The 23,004-nt window shown below is 43.3% G+C and overlaps 1 protein-coding gene across 1 annotated transcript in view; it reads right to left on the bottom strand.

Annotated features, from left to right (window-relative positions):
- LOC111221701 (dihydropyridine-sensitive L-type skeletal muscle calcium channel subunit alpha-1-like) overlaps positions 1-15,923 on the bottom strand; it is a 90,222-nt gene extending 74,299 nt beyond the window's left edge. The window contains exons 1-6 of the mRNA XM_022745212.1: positions 15,736-15,923; positions 15,382-15,487; positions 10,443-10,582; positions 8,549-8,691; positions 8,111-8,263; positions 491-696 (exon numbers count right to left, since the gene is read on the bottom strand). Of these exons, the coding sequence (XP_022600933.1) occupies positions 491-696; positions 8,111-8,263; positions 8,549-8,691; positions 10,443-10,582; positions 15,382-15,487; positions 15,736-15,923 (936 nt within the window). The remainder of the gene's footprint in view (positions 1-490; positions 697-8,110; positions 8,264-8,548; positions 8,692-10,442; positions 10,583-15,381; positions 15,488-15,735) is intronic.
- Between the last annotated feature and the right edge of the window lie 7,081 nt (positions 15,924-23,004).

The following is a 23,004-nucleotide window of genomic DNA, read 5'->3' on the forward strand; positions in this document are numbered from 1 at the left end:
GCACACCTGTCTTTATCAAAGTACTTTTTTATGCTGCAGTCTGCTGGGGCAGCAGCATGTCTCACATGAACACAAGGAGTCTGGACAAGCTGGTCAAAAAGGCTGGGTCTGTGCTCGGCAGGAGTCTGGACTAACTCAGGACTGTTGTGGAGAGACACATGAAATGCAAGATGGTGGTCATCTTAGACAATACCAACCCTCTTGTTGAAGTAAATTTTCATTAACATGTACTCAGTAATATCACTATGTACTCTGCATTACAAATATACTGAATGTTAAATATGAAAACACAATGTATCAACTATAGCCACAACTGAAGTGAGAGTGCCTGTGAGCCAGCCTTTGCTGCAGTAAGTCTGTTATGCCAAGTGACGCCTATTATTGTTAGGCGATCGATCTTTGGGGAAACATCCTGATAGCTGAGAGGTGATGTGTAGAAGATGGTGCTCCTCAGACTCAAATCTGCTTCTAGACCAGACCAACACCTTACCCAGTACAGGACGTCGGTCCACCCCTGTGTGGTGATACACTGGTACACAGTCAGCATGGAGAAGCCCAGGTTGTCGAAGTGGGTGATACCATGGTTAGGGCCCGGCCAGCCAGCACGACACTCGGTGCCATTGATGGTACAACGGCGACCGTTCCCCGCTTGGGCACATGGAGCCGGCTTCTCATTCTCCACTGTCGCAATAATATCTGAAGACCAAAGGAGTGGATGTAAGGGTTAGCCTGATTTCTGTGTCATTCTGTGGGAGAATGCAAAGAAACTGGATGGTCCCACATACAGTGTACAGAATCCTGCCACTACACAGGACTTTAACCATGAGAGAAAATGTTATATATATATATATATATATATATATACAGTATATGTATATGCACTGTTGCTCATAAAGTTGGAATAAAATATTTTTTACCTCTTTCCATGAAATGATTGTGAAATGTGATTTATTTCATTTCACCTGGGTAATTGGGACATATAATGTAATCATTGCACCTGGTCAAAAGTGATTACTGATGCATTTAAATAAGAATAAACAGAGGATTGTGTCTGAAAACAAAATTATTCCAACTTTATGGGCAACAGTGTATATAGGATTTTACACGTTTATGTAACAGCATTATAATATTAACAACTTCACTTTCTTTGTTACCATGTCCGGAACTCAGAGAAGACACATCATCTGTTCGTCTGTCCTCTCAGCATCCCTCACACAACAGAAATTATAGACATCCAACAATGTCTTTATTCTTATCAATATAGTAAAAGAACAGTTGTGTAATTCACATTTATAGACTATTAGCTTTAGGAAATGTTTATTATGTTATTTGACCAGTTAACCACTTGTACTATGATTAATTTCAGGTTTTGAAGGATGTAATATGAAATCAACATTTGTATTATGCCGATATGTTGTTTCATTTAATTTTTTATGGTCATGGTGGAACACGGATGTATGAGTTTTATAGGTAAACTCTACATTAAACGATTCAAAAGTTCAAAAGGAACCAGTGGAAAATTACTCTCTTCTCCAACTTGAAACACAGAAGAAGACGGTCAGCGCCCCTGTAATGTGCGCCAGCCCCTAGGGGATAAAACAGTTGTGATCATTTCACACACGGCTCTTAGTTCCTGGCTTTTAGCTATTTTGCACTTTCTCCTTCATCATTTATCTACATTCTTTGTTCTTTCTTTGCCACGTGCTCCAAGTAATTATCACTTTTTCATTTTTGAAGATTTATGACAGATTTAGAGCATCCAGTCAAGACCAGTCTCCTCAAAAGTTATCCAGCCAAAGTTAAGTTCATTAGAGTTTATTTTTTATCAACCTGCAAGAGAAGCTGGCAGATAACACATCTGCCCACGACCGCCTGCAGAGAAGCCTACTAGAAATCAAAAGTGCCTGAGATGGAAAGTCTACTGGCAAACTCCACCAAGGCTCCACCGCTGGGACACCGGCAGCATCCATCACCGTAATAACAGGAAATGGCCTCCAGGAGAATCCACCTAGATCCTGTGACTCCAGGGTTACCAAGGCAACCTCAGCAACTTGGGTTCCAGCCAAGGGTCTCCAGCTACAGCGCAAGTCACACATTCTAGCCAATGATGGTCCTCATCCCATTTACACCACTCTAGTGTTGTTGTGCTGCAGCTTCACCTCTACTTTCCATTTGTAGTCCTTCTTCACCTGCTTTAACACTAGAACCGCCAAGACAGTCTGACAGACCGTTTGAGTTTTTATTATGTAAATAATTTTTTTTAAATAAAAACTACAGGTCTCTCACTTCATGACTTTTCTTTACTAAATATATGTTTTTGATGTTTTCTGAAACCTAGAAGGTATTAAAATAAAAAACAAAAGATTTCTGAGTATTTATTCCTCAGACCGCCAAAGTGGTCATATAGACCACTGTGGCTATAGGAATTGGCCATAGGAATTGTTAAAATGTTTCTATTTCCACGGTTTTCGCACGTCTATTTTTTTTTTTACTTATTGTTTTCATTTAACATTAGGCCTACATTTTTATATGCGGATCTGAAGAGAGAGCAAGAGTCACTTTCTCAGAACCTTAGGGAGGGGGAAGCTGATGGTTTAGTGATTAGGAAAGTCACTGTCGGCTGGCACATCTGTCAGCATGTCCACTCATGACACAGTCACTTCGAAAACTTTGCAAACTCTATTCACTATTTTGTGAATACAAGCTATACCGTGATTTTGTAAATAGTCAGCGTGTAGGCTATAAACAGTAAGCAACATCTAAAATCACCCTCATTTATAATGACTAAAGAATTATAATACAGCCTAATAAATCTCAACTGTGCTGCCGGCGGCTGTCCAGTCCAGTAAACACGCCACACCGGTCTCTGTGAGAGCTTATAGGCTAAGTCAGATCCAGGTGGAACAATTGTAAGAAAAACCTCTGGCTGTTGATAATAACAAAAAAATAACAATCCAATAAACCTCAGAGCGAACAGCTACAGTGGCTCTTGACATGAGAGTGAAATACCGTCTCCAGATGCAGGGGTGTGCCAAAGGTGCGTCAGGCGGTGCTGTGTGATCACTAATAGTCAATCATTCTCTAATGTAATCTACCAAGTGGTGGTAGAGCTGAAGCAGTATAGGCCTCCTTGACATTTGCATATGACAGATCCAACGTCTTATTTTCCCTTGTGGAACAGTCAACAAGTGCGTCATACGCGACTGCAGGCTTTGCTTGCGGTTGAATGTAATTAACAAAGTGAGAAAACTCGGTCTAAGACCAACTGCCAACAGTTCAGTATCCCAACAGCAGATCTTCTCTTTCACTGTGATATGAGCGTGGTTGCACAATCTATTGTTCACAAGCAGAACCAGTCCTCCACCTTTATTCTTTCCATTTGCTCTGGCGTCTCTGTCCGCTCGTACTGCAGTGAAGCCGGGAAAATTCATACAATGGTTGGGAGTGTTCTTTAACCAGGTCAAACACATGAGACTACACTCACGATATGCTCACTGGTTCTTCACAAAGACCTCCAGTTCATCATACTTGTTAGCCAGGGAGTTGATATTTCCCATGTGGATCCATGGTAGAAAAGGCTTATATCTCCATCTCCTAGCCTTTAGCTTAGCCCCGGCTCTGCATCCATGGTACGGCTTCTTCAGCTCAGCCGGTATGACATTTTAAAGCCAGGAGTTCTCCCTTCGTGTACATTATTTTCTCAATCGTCAGACAAAACGACAACTTAGAACAAAAACGTCAATCAACTAAAAACATATGTAAATATATATTATATATTGCAATATAATATAATATATATATTGCAAAAAAAGTATGAGCTACGTGGACTTGCTGCCACTTGTTGCCACTTTTTGCCAGTGCTTCATTTGAACCGTAGATAGTACTTTATTTAACAAACTTCTTTATTTACATGCAGTCGTTGTCCTGTTGTGTTCTTCTGAATGGAGATCCACTGAATTGAGACATCTCAGCTTCTGATATGAGATTGATCGCATTAATCAATGATATAATTAATTGTTGTCCTCCCTGAGGACTGTTGCCCCCTTTTCAACAAGAGCAAATCAGTGATCATTGAGAGTGACTCAAGTTTTACTCTGTCAGGAGCTTTGACTCTGACCGTAATGTGCCATTAGATTGACACTAGATCCTCACACCTGCTCGCTGTCAGCCCTTCTAGCTCTGCCCAACAGCTGTGACCCATCTCTCCTGTTCTACCCATTTCTGCCTCAGACCACACAACACCCAGTGTGGTCCAGAAGGGTTGCTGGTCTTTGTTGACTGCCCTGCAGGTAAGTGGGCCTCATCGGCGGCCCCTTCCAGGTCCGAAGCTCCTGGCTTGGCCCCGGCTTCTCCACCTCCTCCTTCAGCACTCTACACTGGTGACTCCATTGCTAAAAAACTTGCTTAAAAAAAGCTGTAACCCAGTGTCTCCCAGGCGCAGAGGTCTCTGACAATAGCTGGCTGTCATCATCAGGTATTCACATGCTTACGATGTAATAGTCCATATTGGCACAAACAACCCATCACCACACCAATAAATTACATCTTTCACCTTTCAGGGACTACAGGTATCAATATCAGATTTCATCTCAACTCCACAGTTTTATAAAATGTATTTCTATGTCACCAGTTCCCCTGACTGCCATGAGACCAAATCATCTCCTGAAAAATTATGAAATTTCTCAAGTACTTTACTGATAAAATCTTATTACAGTCTACATTCACCTCAGGCCTCTAGGTTTCCATACACAGCTCGCTCTCCATTGTCCATCTCATCTGTGGTGTGCCACAAGGCTGAGTTTTAGGTCCATTTCTATTTTATGGAACCTAACCCTTAACTGTGCTACATCACAATTCACAACCAAAGTATATACTCAGCAAAATCGGAGTAATCGCAGTTAAAAAATACTCAACTCCAAGCAAACTGCAAAAACCCACACTGCTCTAACCTTCTCCGCGCAACTCAGCAACTGGATCCTGGAAGCAAATTAAGAGGGAGATGAAAAAAGCAAAACAAACAGACATGGCAGAAACCAGTAGTTAGTATTACTTAACCCACTGGGGCACGAGAGAAAGCATTGGCCACAATGTTATCTTGGCCATGGTATACGCCCGGAGCAACAAAAACCACTGCATAATTAACAGGTTCCAGTGAATGGGTGCCTGACAGAGTATCCCCTAAGAAAGATGGATATTTGTTTATCAACTGCAACATGGAAAATGTCCCAACAACCCTAACCCTGACCCATCAAACTACGCATGGACACTTTGGACCAACCCAACCCCGGGCGACCCTTCATCACGCTCTGCCACAGTGTGCGCCCCCGGCACCAGACCCGGCCCCCACCATAAGATCAGCACTCACCTGCAGCCAAAAAGTACAGCATGTGCTGGCACATCATCCAGCCAAACCTTGCAACCAGTAGCACAGGATGCACACCCACTTGCACGTACCCCTGCACCAACTTTGACCCAAGCCACAATTTATAGACAGTTACGGGCAACATGCCTACCTCTCTCCCTCTCAACTCCCTCTCATTAATATAATATTCCCAGTGTCAGACTCAGATGTAAACAGCAAAACACATGAATATCTGGACCCAGTGTCACACAAAATTGGAATTGTACCTTCTCTTTCCTGCTGCACATTGCCACAAAATCTTCAGTGATGAAAGGTTTAAAATCATAACTGTCAACCTCCAACACATCATGAACTGGCTCTGAACAACACCAAAGCAGGAGAGAAATTCCCCTCAGAGCCTGACTTGCCAAAGCCAGAATGTTTATGACAATAACGGCAAGTCTGTTCTGACACAAATGCATTTTGAGAACCTTTAACCCAACTTGGGGTTGTTATCGGCCTCTTTACGTACTGACTTAACCCCACATTACCCCTGTCAATACGAGGACACACATCTTCACTAGCCTTGTGTGTCAGGACATAATTGTCAGCCACAGCCTTGAGAACATCAGTTACTTTCTGCTCACTCTAATATGTAGCAATCTGCTCTGGGATGCAATTCTTAAATTGTTCCAGAATAACAAGACTACAAAGCTTTTCAAAAGTGGTCGCTCCTGCATCAGAACACCAGCGATTGAAATGAGACAAGTCACAGCCAAATTCACAGTGTGTTTGTTTCTCTCCCTGCTCTCAAGACGCTAGTGGTATGCTTCAGGGACCAACTCATAGGCTTTCAGGACAGCATTCTTCACTTTCAAGCAACAAAAACTGTCTGCTGCACTGAAAACAGAGTAGGCAGCCTGTGCCTTACCAGTCAACACAGACCGGAGCAACAACGTCCTCTCCAAATCCAGCCAAACCCTCATGTGAGCCACACGTTCAAACAAAGAGAAAAATGTGTCAGGATCCCTCTACACACAGGCATGAGACACAAACTACTCATTATGTCAAACTTACCCTGATGCAATCTCATCCCCCAGTGAACCATTTCCCACAAGTGCACCCTCTTTAACCAAATACAACTTTTGCTGCTGAAAATCTAATTAAAACGTCAGTCGCCTGTCTCCTTTTCGCCCTCTCAGTTTCATATTCCTGTCTCACCCTTTCCAAAGCAATCTGTTCTCAAACTGGAGGTAGGCTCTTCACTCAAAACTTGATTAATCACCAAACCTGCTGGTGATGTTGCAACATCAGACGTGCTCCCAAGACAGTTGTCCAAAGACAACTGACCCTAGCTGCGACGCCACAGTACAAAAAGAAAAGGAAACCAAAAGAAAAAACAACTGACACAGTGAATGAAAATGCCACTAAATCCTACCAGAGAAAACTCCAAATACTGCGCTCCACGGTGGCAACACTTACCTTCTCTTCAGGTCTCAGCAAATAACCTTCCACAGGGAGAACAAAAATTTTAAAAGAAATAGAATATGAATATGTTATTGAAAGAATATGTTATTGTACCAAAATGAAACCAAATTAGGATTAAATGTTCGAAGTATGAGGTGTGGGGATAAGTAAGTCAGTACTGTGTGGTCTGCATGAGTGAAGTATGTGAGTGCAAAACTAATCATGAGGGTCAAACTAAGGAATGACATGACCAAAAACAAGATGTGCCTGTGGAGAGGAGCAGAGGGAGGTTACTCGGCAACCAGAATTTATAAACCCTGTAACCCAGGTGTTCCCAATGTTTGGATCAGCTGCAGGCAAGAGGATAGGTCAGCCAAACAGACACCACACCCCCAGGAGGACCCAAGGGGTCGTCATAGCATTAAGAATAATACTTTTTGCGCACCAAGCAGAGCACTACAACCTATTAACCCCATTTAAAGGACAGTAACAATAGTAATCTGGGGCTAAACTACCCTGGTTACACATGCTTCCACTTTGAATAATTACAAATATTAAACAAATTTTCATTGTTATCCAGATGACATCCAACTGTATGTAGTGGGTAGCACCAGCAGTAACTTCATAACCTGCCTCAATCAGATTAAATGTAGTTGTCCAGTCCATCCACAATGAGACAATCTATCAGTGAATGATAAAAACCAAGGACTCTGACCTCCGCTCTGACAGTCAAGTTAATGAAACTGTACAGCTCTACTTTATTTAGAATGAAGTGTTTTTAATTCTCCGCTGACCTGGAGAGAGTCATCAACACCTTTATCTCTTCTCTGCATCTACAGTTGGGTCAAAATGCAGATGCCAGTATTTTCTCTAATTCAAGAAAATTTGATCACCTCACCTGTCCCTTGGCTACCTGCCCGTTTTCAAGATTTTAAAATTGAACTGATGATGTCCAAGGAGAGATGGGCCCTGCTCCAATGAGGCCCTCACCTGTTGCTGCTTTTAAAGGGAACAAGAGGAGCTGATGTGATTTGTCATTACTGAAGCCTTCCCAGACTCCACCTGCTGATTCTGTATTCATGTATTCAGCCTCTTGTGTGTGTGTGTGTGTGTGTGTGTGTGTGTGTGTGTGTGTGTGTGTGTGTGTATCAGCCAATTTGTGCTTGTGTTAGTGTCATATTTCTCACGTACATGAACCACTGAATAAGGTCAGTATTGGCCTCGACAGTGATCCATGAATCAGACTGGTGCATGCCAAGTATTCCTGCCATACTGTATATACTATTTTGAAGCATTCTATACCTGTGCCTGTGTAGTAGCAGGTCTTGTGCATTTTGCACTTGAAGAGCTCCAGTCCCATGATGGAGTAAATGGTGACCATGAAGAGGACCAGTAAGGTAATGTGAAACAGAGGTAGCATGGACTTCAGGATGGAGTTCATCACCACCTGTAGGCCTGAGGGGAAAATTACAATAAATCACATCAACTGTCATGTAGCAAAAGGAAACTTCTGGCCCCTTCTGGGCTAGAAGAAAACATGTTGCTTATTGTATTGTATTGCAAGTATTGGCCAGATTTATTTTGATATGACTTTTACTACTAGTGCTATAATAATAATAATAATAATAATAATAATAATAAAATAACAGTAGTAAAATAAACTTAACTGATATTGGCTTGATGCAAATCTACAGCTGAACTATACAAAGACGCTGAGTCATCAGCAGACCAGTTACTTACTGGGGACTCCAGAGACCAGTCTGAGAGGTCTCAGGACTCTGAATGCTCGCAGAGCTTTCATGTCAAAGCCACCACCCTTTTCTCCGACTGGAGCCTCCACTCCACTGATGTGGTTAATGGCATCCACAACCACAGTGAACAGCCTGCAGAGATGCAGACAACATATGATCACATGGTTGTTGTTCCCAGAAACATACTGCAATCTTTCCTGTCCCTGCTCATTGACTGGAGCCATAATGATTTTGCTTCTTCTTTAGTGAATCTCTTAGTCCATCCTATTGGAGACGTCAGGTGACACACGTCCAATCACTGACAGATTTCTAACAAAGAGGGTTGTCGGTCCGATAACAGACTTCAGTTGCACGGAGTAACAATACATAACATGGATTATGGAGTTATACTATGAAATACTGTAAAATAGTTCATGTTATTCCAGGTCAGTCCACTTTCCAAAGAACTAATTAAGAACAAAAACTTTTTCAGTCTCAGGTCTGTCTGGTGAGGATCGCGGGGGTCATCACACTGGTCACCGCTGTCTCTGACACAGAGACATAAACATCACAATTTTCTCTAACTGTTCTCTGTTCCATATTTTAAAAAAAAACCCTCCAATGCAAACCAAGTGTTTAACCTTGTTCATATCCATATGATATTTTTTATACACTGTTACTCATAAAGTTGGAATAAAATCTTTTTTACCTCTTTTCATGAAATGATTGTGACAATGTGATTTATTTCATTTCACCTGGGTAATTGGGACACATAATGTAATCATTGCAGAAATGGCTAATGTGAACGCTTTAATAGAACTCTCCACAACTTGTTGCGCACTCTGCCTGTGTCTCAGAAGTGAGACTGGGACTCCTGCCTGCTGCATGTCCTGTACGACTACAATACCACTCCCCATCAGTCAATTAATGAGCCCCCTTTCTTCCCGATGTTCGGACAAGAACGTAGGCTCCTGGGTGACTTTATGTTAGGCAGAGTTCAGGATCCTGTTGGTGGTGTGATCCATGAGTGGATACAAGAGCACCAAACCAATTGCAGATTTGCCTTCAATTTCCTTTGAAAGGGCCCCTGAAAGGTTGAAGGTCGCTGCAGAGCGCAAGAAGAAAAGCTATCATCGGCATGTTCGAGATGCACCATTGAAAGAGGGCCAATTGGTGGTGCTGTGTAGTTTCAGTGCGAAAGGGTGTCACAAGATCAAGGATCTGTGGGGCCCTGTGTTATACGAGTCCTAAAAGTGCTGAAAGAGGGAGAGTCAGTATACACCATTGCACCCGTTAATGATCAGACAAAAACAGGTTCATCGTATGATGCTGATGGCATAGCACCACTTGCTCCCGCCACACTAAGCAACAAATCCAGTCAACTTGTGGGGGCGGGAGGCTTGGATAAATAAACCTGAAACCTTGTCAGTACAGAGAGAGAGAGTTAGCATTGGCACAAGCCACTGTCAGTTACAAGCTAACTTGTAACTGACAGCTTCAGACCCAGGCCCAATTCCAATCCGGTCCCTACACACACATATAGTGATTTACTGTGATGTATGATGAAGATGTGCTGATCGGAGCTTCTTGTCTGCTGCTCTTCATCATTCCATCTGTTGTTATTTAATTATTTATTGAAACTGATCTGTGGTTCAATTTGCAAATAGTGTAAATTACGTCCACGTCTTTTTGGGTAGCCAATTTTAAATGTAGCTCCACTCACTATCATAAACATACAGCAGCAGCAGCAGGAGAGACGAACTAACAAACTGCTCTGTCTGTCACTTTTTAACAGTATCTCTGTCTTAACTTGTTATATTTGCTCAGTCTGTCTTTGTTTGGATCAGCACTGTCATGTCCCTCCTCACCAAAGTAAAGACAACAGCACAAATTTATCAACTTACCCAACAGATACACAAACAAAGTCCAAGATGTTCCAGCAGTTTCTTAAATATGCATCTGCATGAAACAGAAATCCATAGGCCACAATCTTCAGAAAGCATTCGATGGAGAAGATTATGAGGAAGATGTACTCCAGACTTTCCTGTAAAACAACAACAACAATGGCTGTGGTTTGAATCTGCTCAAAAATGAACCTGCTCTTGCTTAGTTGTGTTATCTCATTTAGGTTTTAATTCACTGACAACATTCAGTACATTTATAAAAAATACATCTCAGTTATTTCCATCGTTGTACCTAATGTGAAGAAATTATAAAGTCTTTTTCTCTGTTGGCTCAGTCTTGTAATAATATCATGTGTCATGTTCATGAGAGTTTTATGTTGCACATTACACTAATCTCTGATATCTGTACGTGTCACTCACACATTCATACACCACTGCAGTGTCTGATGGCTGAACTCATTTCATCAGAGGCATGTGGTGGATGTCTATTTTAACTACACGTCACTGACAGTGCCCTTCAGCTGATATGCGAGCCTGATATTGTCCTTGTGTCTATGTCCTGCATAATAACTAATTTAAGAAACTGTCCCTAACCAAGACTAAAATCTATCATTTAAAACAAACTCAACTAATTTTTTTCTGATGCAAGGGAAAAATGAATTTAAACTATTGTAGCATAAAACTGCATAAAATCTGTATGAAGGCTTTCTGAATACTCATTAAGTTTGGGATTTGTTAGTATTATACTTAGAGCAGAATCAGCAGTCCATCTATTGACCTGTTTGGTTCTTCTTTTGTATGTATGTGAAGGACTGTAAAGCAGGGCATACACTGTACGATTTTAGAAATCATGTTCTAACTCATACTGTACGAGAAAATCATCTGCGATGTAAAGTCAAAGCTCATGATTTATGTGCTCACACTGTACAAGTAAATCACCAGCCACGACCTGAGCGCTCACACTGTACCTGTAAAAATTGCCCGTTGGCCCCTGCGGACTGTCCTGGCTATTGACAATTGTCAATTAAGAATCATTTGAAAGCTCTGAGGCAGGTTTGTTTTTAGCAAGGTATAGGTGTGCTGCCTTGATAAATTGCGCAGTCCTGTGTGACGAAACATCAAAAAAAAAAAGAAGCGCTGGCGCATATGGACTCACAGATGGCTTGGAAGATGTGGACAGTATGGCTTGTCCATTTTACTGAGAGAATTGGAGGTAAGCTAGCTACTGTAGGAGAATTATAAGGCCGAAGATGTATGATCTGATATCAACCGGTTGGACGCCAATAGGAGTTCAAGAGCCAGTGTGGGAACAATAACAAAAGATATGGTTAGGCAGTCAACTGAGCAGGTTAAGACACTTAGGCTTGGTGGGAAACATCTGGAAAATAGGAGATTGGGTAAATAGGAATAGATATAATGCCAAGGCACACTGCCAATAAGAGAACGATGACCTGGGAGGGCGTCATGGTGTTCTGCCAGAAAAGAACACCATGACCTGGGTGTTCGCCAGGAATAACAGAATGCAGTTAGGCAAGAGTAGTACTACGAAGCCAAAATGATTGGGAAAAACAGGATGCACATACACACACATAGCCATTTGAGATATACTAAAAGGACATGTCACGATCTGTGTTTGGGTTTTTGTTGTCTCCGTCTATGACTGCAAGTGGGCTGCATTGAATAAAGAGAGACTCCCCGCTTTGACACCTGTGTCTCGACTGTCTGATTCCTTTTTTTTTGATTCACCACTTCTCACCACAACACTACTTTTACTATTATTGGGTTCTGTTGTTTTCTGTCCAGTGTCGTGTCACTGTGGCATTTTTCAAATTTTCTGTTTGCCACTTCGTACAGGCGCAGTGAGAAAAAAGGCACTGAAGTTGGGGAATCGGCTCTTGGCTCTGCTTCAACTGTGCAGTAGCCTGTGTCGGCTGACAAAAATTTGTGACGTCAGAAATTCATCCAACTGTCCGACGGCCGTTCAGGAGCAGATGATTGGTCCTCGCTCCCTCCTGTACACTCAAAAATCTGATCAAAAATGGGCTAAAATGGTATAGTGTATTCCCAGCTCAGTACACACTTGGACTGTGGGGACTGACTTTGAAAGTTGTGTTTTTTGACTGTAAATCAGGAATGTGTTGGTAAAGAGATATTTATGTATGAAGACTATGGTCATAGTGCAGTTTAAATGCAGATACATGTGTGTAATAAAGTTTAGCAGAAACTAAATAATACTCTGACTATACCCACCTGTGCCAGTGTTAATCTACCTGTGCCAGTCTTAATCTACCTGGCTGGATCTTAATCTACCTGGGTGGGTTTTAGGCCTTGTTCAGATTTAATATGTGTCTTCAGTGATCCGATCACACACCTGGCTTTAAAATGTGTCTTTACTGACCACTTGTGTTTAGATTTCACTTCCCCACTTTATATGCAAATAAACAGGTGTGCCTTGTTATTTTTAGCCAATCGACAGACAGGTCCATTGCATGCTTGTGTGTATGTATGTGTGTGAGTAAGAGAGAGCGAGCGAAAGAGAGTGAGAAAGCAGGGAGTTTTATCCATTTGAAATAATCAAATATTTTCCATTCATTATGAAACTGTGGTGGGACTAATGACTACGTCAGTAAAGTAGGTGGTCCTTCAATGTGGCCAGGTCGCATTTGGATTTACACTGCTAAAAAAACACAGCCACGTGATTCTGAGCACCTCCTTATGTGGTCTGAGTGAAAATGTCCTCAATGCATCTTGGGCGCGTTCACACCTGAACTTAGAGCTGACCACTTGTGATCGGATCACCTGAGACATCTGACAAAATCACCAAACACATAAATTAAAGGCAGTCTTTGCCTTTCATTTATGTGTTTGGTGATTTCAGCTGTATTTACTATATAATGATCACTTTGAGAAAAAGTGAAAAAGATGGACTATCTTTCTTTTTTAGTCTCACACAACTCACAGCCTCCATCTGGAATCCAAAATAGTTTAGTCTTTATTTGCTTCATCTCCAGAACGTAACAGACTTTTATGAAAGGTAGGTCTCTAGTGTCTAACTACCTCTGTTTGATATGTAGAGTTTGTTCATAGTAGTACTTTAGTATGAAGCCTCGTTACCGACTTCTCTCTCTCCCTCAGGAGAGATCCTGCTCTCTCTGCTCGGTGTGTCTTATGTTTAGTTATTCCTCTGCCACCTTTAGTAATAATGAAAGTAGTTTGTTTGCTGTAACGGAGGCTAGGCTCAGTGTATTGGTCAGTCAAAAGGGAAAGCTTATGGCAGGACATGATGTGTATCATCTACACTGACTTGTTGTTATTAGTATTTATGTTGATCTTAACATTCATGTTGGCAACTGCAGCACTGTGCTCTATTTGAGATACAGCAACTGTGGACAGTCTTCTGCCTTCTTCTCTGACATTCCAAAAACAATAATCTACTTGTTTTATTTATTGCTGGTGATAGGCTGACTAACACACCTATCCTGTGTCAGCAGCTCCTCTACCTTTGTTCACTACGTCATTTGTCTCATTCTTCACTGACACATTTCAGAAAATAAGAGATGTCAGTGCCTCCATATCAGGCTGTGCACTGGCCCATTCATCCGCTTAAAACCAATTCAATTAACATAACAACTAAAACCCAGTTCTGAATCGGTTCTGAATGAGAAAGACAAGAGTATATTGAAGCTTGGTTATTCTCTTGAAGAAACCACAGAGTAAGATTAGCAGAGACATCCAGCCCCTCTGTGCTGTCCTGTTCACACCTGAACTAAAATGGGTATCAGCTGGTTCGATCACAAGTGGACAGATCTAAGAACATAATTTCACACCTGCTTTAATGTGCGCCTCTAGTGACCACCTATGATCAGGTCTCAGCCAGTTTGACAGTGACAGCTGGGTCTGTTGTGAATGTGTGGTGTGAGAGAGAGAGAGAGATAGAGAGAGAGAAACAATGCGCTGCACACAGATCTACAATTAAATAAAGTTTAAAGCATTTGAAGTAGTGAAAATACATGCACACATACATACATGCATACATACATACATACATATGTATCAGTGATTGTTGATAACCAGTGTGTGTGAAACACTAAGAAGTGTAAACTATGTTTGGTTCATTATGAAATGTGTTGGGACTAATCAGACTGTGACGGAGGTCACATTATTATTTTTCTTTTTTAAAATCTTTTTAAGATCTTAAATAAAAACGTAATAATTAATAATTTTTTCCTCTGAAAAAATACCACCCCTCCCTTCAGGTATCCATCTAAAGACACCCCCACAAAACACATGATAGGGCACTGCTGGAGTCTGTTTGTCTGTTTGTCAGAGCATTTATTCGCTGCTATCAGCATGTTCAGGGGACTTTAAACATTACCTGCCCCAGCTTTAACGTTGTGTGTTTATATGATCAGATTCGGTAGATGGTAAAACCAGTTTAGTAAAACTGTTATGTTACATGAATTAAATATTTCAGTGTGAAATTAATAAACAAAATACATTCAGATGATTTTTTTTTTCTTGGTCTGTTTAGTTCACACCGAAATATCCATTAAATCCATGCAGACCTTATAAAGTTTTCCATGTTGGTTTCACATAACTCAGCTACTGTCATCTTCAAACTTTTAATTATATTAAACACAACCCGATTGTCGATTAAGTAAATCCAGCAATAATCTTATGAAAGATGTGAAAGTGAAAGATCAATTAATATATTGATAGATTAGATTGATAAAATAGACGGAAGATTAGAGACATAAAGTACTTTATTAATCCCAATATAAGTCTTTTGTTACCTAGATTCAAGTTAAACAGTGAAACAGTACAACAACATGCTTCGCTGGGGGTGATGTAGGATTGTTAGAAAAAGGTACAGTCAGAATCCACAGTATATTACAGTATATTGTCCATTTATGCACACAGCACAAGCATGCTGACGCACCAAGTTGCTGTTGGTGTTGTTGCTGTCCTCCTCAGGCATAGGCAGGTACACAGCAAGGGCCACACAGTTGGCAAAGATGGCCAGAAGGATTATGATTTCAAAGGGTCTGAGAGTGATTCATAGGAAGTTTACATGGTTCACATATGATGTTCCCATGTCACACAATGGAGACACACACACACGCACGCGCACACACACACACACACACACACACACACACACACACACACACACACACACACACACTCACACATACAGCGATACCAAACACCTAATGATCACTGAAAGTAAAAACAGTCTGCAATCATTGTCTTAGGTCCCTCTGCCCAGTGACCCTTCACTGCTGCAGGATACTTCCACTCCACGATGCTGATGCAGGCCTTACGGAAGGGATTCATCAATGTCAAGAAGAGGAGAGAGCGGGCTGGCCTTGGGTTTCCTCCTGTAGCCATCAGCTTCTTTAGCTTCTCCTTCTGTTTTCTCTTCAAAGTTTCCTCATCCATGATGTAGGATGACAATGGAGGGCTGCTGCTCTCTGTCATCGTGGGTTCAACAGAGTATTAGTACCAAATTTATTATTCCAGAGGGTCTGTCGAAGATTTTCTCAAGATATGGTAGTCCTGTCCTCTAGGTCTCATTCCAATCATTTATAACCCTTCTCAACTTGTCTCAATCATCTCTCTCACTAACAGTGAGACTGAGCTCCCTCTCCTCCCCTGTCCCTATCTGTGGAACAGCAGCTGTCACCGCTACTTGTAAGGGATTGGTTTACTGAGCAGCTGTTTGGACAAGAGAATAAATATAGACAATGTGCAGGGCTGTCACAGCCTGGGGTGACAAAAGAGGTAGTTTGCACAGTCTTGGTGTATGATATTTTTTAGACGTGCACCTGTCCTCAGAATTTGAGTTACAGTTCATAATCAATGTTCTGGTTTGTATGAGCCCTGACCTTCAAGGCTGTTGCTAATGGATTAAAGGTACAGCCCAATGTAGTCTGCGCCTCACTGGTTCCCTCTGGTACCACAAACACAAACACACTCTCTGATGTAGTGGGGCAGATAGGCAAAACAATTGTGCATTTTATGACTAAAGCATGAAAGTTTCAGCATATGCTCTACATACCCCAAGGTTTTATTTCAGACATGGAGGAAATTTGTATTCGTCCTCTGGTGACCTTGAGAGGTCATTGACCTCAGCATTGCATTTTTCCAGTTTTTGGCTCATTTCTCCATTATTATCATGTATATATATATATATTTGCCAAAGTTGCATAAAGATGTGTATTTACTGTCATGGCCATGTAACATCATTTTGCTTAGAGCACCATATTTGACAGGGGACTGCAGAACCCATTATTTCCAGGTGTTATGGTAGCTATAGCTTGTTAAAAAAAACTGACAACTTCTGCGGTGTGTTCTGTGGAAAGATTGATGAATGACTAGCTATCACATTGGCGAACATTCTAATCAGAGGCTAGCATGTTAGTTTGCTCTGGACCACATTCATTACTCCCGGGGACTCTGCTCTGACCCAGAGGTCACATCTGAAATGCCTCCACTTCTGAAAATAAACTTCATGGTTTACAGACGCAGTGGAGAAAGTTCCATGCTTTAGTCATAAAATGCACAATAACTATCCATATTATCTACTGCACTAATAGGGGAATGCTGGCAAACAATGGATAGATATATAGGTGGATAAATAGATACTTTATTTACCCCTAGTCTACTGCTGCGAGGAAGACAAAAAATAAGTGTCTCAATACGCCAAACAGCAGGAGAGAGAGCACAAAAACATCTGATATTCACTCTGACTCAACAGTCAGTACTACACGGAAGAGGATAAGGGCCACATGTGAACTTTTTTTTGTTTTGAATTCTTACTTTAATCTCAATTCTGAGATTAAAGTCAGAATTATAAGAAAAAAAAAAAAGTCACAAATTCCCGAGGATCTTCATCACTTCACAAGGTTAGATCAACCTCATCGCCCCACAGACACTGCAGGGAGCAGGGAATGCTACATTACTGAGGAGGTGTAGGTGTTTATCATACTGTTTCTTCCTCACTGCACGTGTAGAGTCATCACAGTCTCTGATTTCCTGTGTGAACCCTGGAGAAATGATCAGCCGTCAGTATGAGAAAGAGTTTGGTTTAACAAAATGGACTCATCAGCATCCTGTCCACAGTTTCTCACAGTGCCACCTGGGAGATAATGTTTGAAAGTCATCCTCTTTGTATTTATCTGGCACTTCTAGTCAATCATCATACTTAGCTAAGTAATATAGTCTTTTGGTAGGCTTGCTTAATAAAAGTAATAAAGGTTGTACCTCAATGAGACCATTTGGCCTACAGTCAACTGGTGGTAGCTGGACCGCTTGAGACCAATTCACCGACGGGTGTCACGAACTGAGCAGACAGGCTGTGGACCCACAAAGCAGAGCTGAGGCAGACGGTTAGCGAAAGACAGTTTATTCCAGAAAAAGGGTCGGGACACAGGGAGTCAGTCAAACCAGGCAGAAGTACAAAATCACTAGACAAAAACAGGAACCAGGAATCAGAATCTTCAAGAATGCACAAGGGGTCAAAACACAAGGAAAATGAGCCGGAACGCTGCGACTAGAAACGCAGACAATCTGACAAAGGCATACTGGGAGAGGAGGGGTATAAATACACACAGGGAGAGGGGATAATGAGACACAGGTGAAGACAATGAACAATCACACACACAGGGAGTCAAGACACTGAGAAGAAACACAAACAGGAAGTGAGGGGACCCAAATAAAATAAAACTTGACATGGAAAAACTAAACAACTTAACGGGACCTGACACCGGGCCAGGGAACTGAAACTGCCTTGGTGAGTTCAGCCGTGTTTTATTGATGTTAGGCATCAAAGAAGTGGGTTGGCTGATCACAGCCTCTACATCACATCTCCAATAGTCCCAAAAAGGGCGACCAGAGGTTAAAAGTTGGTCCTAAATTGAAATGAGGACTAGGAATAGGCTGTGGAAAACATCACTCCAGTACTTTCCCAGACTAGGACAAGTCCAGAAAATGTGGATATGGGAGGCTTCACCTCTTTTACATTTGTCACAACATGAATTCACATCTGGATATATACGACAAAGTTTGTCTTTAGACAAATGGATCATATATACAACCTTAAACTGTAACAAACATTGCCGGACACAGAGGAATGTTAAATGAACAAGCTTGAAAATAGAATCCCATTATCATTTGACAGTGGAAGGTTAAAATCTTTCTCCCAAGGAGTTTTAATTTTATCAAGAGGGGCATGTCTTACACCAGCCAGCTTATCATAGATAATGTCATGCCCCATCTGGATAGTTAAGTTACCTTTTTGCCTAGTGTTCTTGTTTTGTACTTCCTGTTTCATTTTGATACTCAAAGTGGTCCTTTACTTCCTGCCCTCATGTGTTTCCCTCTTGTGTAATTACCTGCCCTAATGTGTTGCACCTGTGTCTCATTGTCTCCCCTCCTCCTGAGTAGATAGTTTCCCCTTCCTTCTGCGCCAGTTCGTCTTGTTCCCTCATGACAGCGTTCCAGCATTTTTGCTTGTGAGTTTCTTAGGTCAGGAAACTATTGGCTCTGTTCTTGCCTTTTGACCTTGCCTTTTGCCTTTTTGAGTCTATGTCTGTGTTTGAGTCCAAGCCTGTGGTTCTGCACTGACAGTACGAATTGGCCATAACATGGAAGCGGACTCAGACACAGTGTGCTCTATGCTCTAGGCGCAGGTTCACAAGATCCACAGTCAAGATGAACAGATCAGACTCCTTCGCCATGAAGTGAATGAGCTGACAGATAGTCAGGAGTCCCTCTTGACAGCTTTCGGAACACAGCTCAACTATCTCATTGACCAAATGTGGAAGATGCAGAACCCACTGGTCTTTGCTGAATTGACACTGACAGCACCTTCAGGTTCTGGTTCCGATGCTGCTACTCCTGCGCCCGCCACACCACCCCTGCCTCTCCACCTTTCCAGAACAGAGCATTTCTCTGGAGACTCAGGTGACTGCAGAGCTTTTCTAACCCAGTGTGATTTGCATTTTGAGCTTCAGTCTGCTGCCTTTCCCTCTGACAACTCAAAGATTGCATACATTATTTCTTGCCTGACTGTGAGAGCGGAGGCCTGCGCGATGGCAGAGTGGAGCCAGAAATCACCTGTCTGCAATTCTGCAGACGGCCCCTGGACCGGAGGCAGCCCGAGCCCTGGTGAGACTTCGACAAGGTAAGAAGAGGGTCTCTGATTACGCCTTAGAGTTCTGCACTCTAGTAGCAGAGAGTGATTGGAACCAGCCAGCTTTGTTTGATGCATTCCTTGATGGACTTTCTGACACTCTCAAGGACCAGTTAGCTCCCCTGGACCTACCTGTAGAACTGGATTTGCTTATCACCCTTGCTATAAAGATTGACAAGCTGTCTGTATGAGAGAGGCAGAGCCAGACCCTGCAGTTCCCCACTGTTCCAGGGGAGGCAACAGGCCAGCAGCTCTTCTTCTTCTTATTCTTCTTCTTCTTATTCTTTAACACTGTGTCGGGTGTTTGGTGGTGATAAGTGAAGAGGTTTTCTATATATTTTTAAGTTTATTTATGACCATTGTGATTGTGTGATATTTGTGCAGTGTTTGTGAACTGTTAGTGTAGTTTGTTTGGTGTGTTTTCCGTGTTTTCTTGGCCTGTATCTGAGGTATGGAGTACGTTTTGTTCCTCAGCCCAGCTCCTTGGTGGAGCAGGTGCTGTTGGCGGTGGGAGAGCAGGTGGGTCATGCTAACATCACTAATGCCTCCCGCATGAATAAAGTGGTGGTAGTGTTTCTAAAAGATCAGGGCTCTGTCACTCCGCTCATAGAGAGCTGCCTGGAACTTAATGAAGAGTTTCTACACTGGCCCCACTGACTGTTCTCTCTACCTGGATCACCGTGTCTGCAGTCCCTCCGTTTGTCCCTAACGAGGCATTAGAGAAAGAGCTCAGGCATTTTGGTAAGTTTGCGAACGGATTCCGCTCGGTGGGTCTGGGCTGTAAAGACTCAAAACTCAAACACATTTAATCTCTGCGGAGACAAGTGTTTGTTTCTAGACTCCCCCACTCAGACACTAGAAGTTTCCTTCTGTGTTAAACATGAGGAAGGTTATTATATGGTGTACACCAGCTCGCGGAATATGAAGTGTTTTGAGTGCGGAGATGTGGGTCACAAGAGGATTGTTTTCCCACATATGCAGCAAGCAGCTGGGGCTGCTCCGCCTGTGTGGGTACAGGCTGCCGGCTCTGTGGCCGCCCCTGGACACAGAGCCAGTGTCGGAGGCTCTTGGACTGAAAGTTCAGTGGGAGAAGTGGTGGCTGAGGTGAAAGCAGGGCAGGAAGCAGCGATAGCTGTTGTAGGGCAGAAAGAGGCTGAGATTGAGGTGAGAGCAGGGAAGGAGGTTGATGTAGATGTAAGCCAAAGAGAGGCCAAGCTGTTAAAGGCCAGTCTGGATACTAACACTGATTTAGACATGGAGTGTGACTTTGATTCTGACAGTGGTTCTGTGGCAGACAGTGTCTCCCAGAACACTGACCTGTATTCTCTGGAGGAGATCAATCATTTCTTGGATGATACTTTGGTAAATCAGCCAATATAACTGATTATTTTCCTGACGCCAGAAAGTTTGTCCAGACGGCGAACACTCTACAAAAGCTTACGGGTCTGGACTTACTGGATGAGAAGAAACACTACTGGTTAAAGAAATGCATAACTACAGTAAGAAAAGACATCCAAAGATGTCTAAAGGCAAAAGAGTGAAGAAAAGGAAAGTCTCCAAGTAACAAAAACATGATCATGCAACATGAGTGTTTTCTCTTTGCTGGTTACTGTCCTGTCTCTCTTCTCCTCCTATGCAGACCTTGAGGGTGGCCTCTTTAAACATTAATGGGAGTAGAAATGCACAGAAGGTAATGTTAGTGGCAGAGTCAAAAAAGTCAGTCAAAAAAGACTGGATGTAGTTTTTTTGCAGGAAACACAGTGATAGTCTCCTCCTTGAACCGTCACCTTACCGTGGTGGAGGAGTTTGAGAGCCCTAATGACCCTAGGAGCTATGTTGTCGGGGGCATTTTGCCCCTGGTCGGGTCTCCCATGGCAGATTGGTTCTAGTGGGCAATGACAGCGTGACCTGGAGAGGTGTGGTGGGGAGGAACGGCCTGCCCAATCTGAACCCGAGTGGTGTTCAGTTATTGGACTTGTGTGCTAGTCACAGTTTGGCCATAACTAACACCATGTTCAAACATAAGGATGTCCACAGGTGCACATGGCACCAGGACACCCTAGGTCGCCGGTCTATGATCGACTTTGTAGTCGTATCAACAGACCTGCGGCCGTATGTTTTGGACACTCGGGTGAAGAGAGGAGCAGAGTTGTCAACTGACCACCACCTGGTGGTGAGTTGGATCAGATGGCGGGGGAAGAAGCCGCGCAGACCTGGCATGCCCAAATGGGTTGTGAGGGTCTACTGGGAAAGCCTGGCTGAAGAACCTGTCAAGATGATTTTCAACTCACGTATGGGGTGGATGGCCCCTTGTTAGCAGCCATCAAGTCCCTGTACCAAAGGAGTGTGAGTCTGGTTCGCGTAGCCGGCAGTAAGTCGGACCTGTTCCCAGTGAGGGTTGGACTCCGTCAGGGCTGCCCTTTGTCACCGGTTCTGTTCATAACTTTTATGGACAGAATTTCTAGGCGCAGCCGGTTGGTGGAGGGGTTTGGGTTCGGTGGCGGGAGGATCTCGTCTCTGCTTTTTGCGGATGATGTGGTCCTCTTAGCTTCATCGAGCACCGACCTTCAGCTCTCGCTGGGGCGGTTCGTAGCCGAATGTGAAGCGGCTGGGATGAAGATCAACACCTCCAAGTCTGAGGCCGTGGGTCTCAGCCGGAAACGGGTGGATTGCCCGCTCCGGGTCGGGGGGGAGGTCCTGCCTCAGGTGGAGGAGTTTAAGTATCTCGGGATCCTGTTCACGAGTGAGGGTAGGATGGAACAGGAGATCAACAGGCGGATTGGGGCGACGTCAGCAGTGATGCGGGCGCTGAGTCGGTCCGTTGTGGGGAAGAGGGAGCTAAGCCGGAAGGCGAAGCTTTCGATTTTCCGGTCGATCTACGTTCCAACCCTCACCTATGGTCATGAGCTTTGGGTAATGACCGAAAGAACGAGGTTGCGAATACAAGCGGCCGAAATGAGTTTCCTCCGCAGGGTGGCCGTGCTCAGCCTTAGCGATAGGGTGAGGAGCTCGGTCATCCGGGAGGGACTTGGAGTAGAACCGCTACTCCTCCATGTCGAGAGGGGCCAGTTGAGGTGGTTCGGGCATCTGGTGAGGATGCCTCCCGGACGCCTCCCTGGGGAGGTGTTCCGGGCATGTCCCACCGGGAGGAGGCCTAGGGGCCGACCAAGGACATGCTGGAGGGATTATATCTCTCGGCTGGCCTTGGAACGCCTCGGGATTCTCCCGGAAGAGCTGGTGGAAGTGGCTGGTGAGAGGGCTGTCTGGACCTCTTTGCTGAGGCTGCTGCCCCCGCGACCCAGATCCGGAGAGCGGGAGGGGAGACGGATACGAGTACCATGATTAAGTGTGAATGAGGCGCAGTAC

This window comes from Seriola dumerili, unplaced genomic scaffold (assembly GCF_002260705.1).
Source record: "Seriola dumerili isolate Sdu_G_001 unplaced genomic scaffold, Sdu_1.0 BDQW01000088.1, whole genome shotgun sequence".
Lineage (NCBI taxonomy): Eukaryota > Metazoa > Chordata > Actinopteri > Carangiformes > Carangidae > Seriola > Seriola dumerili.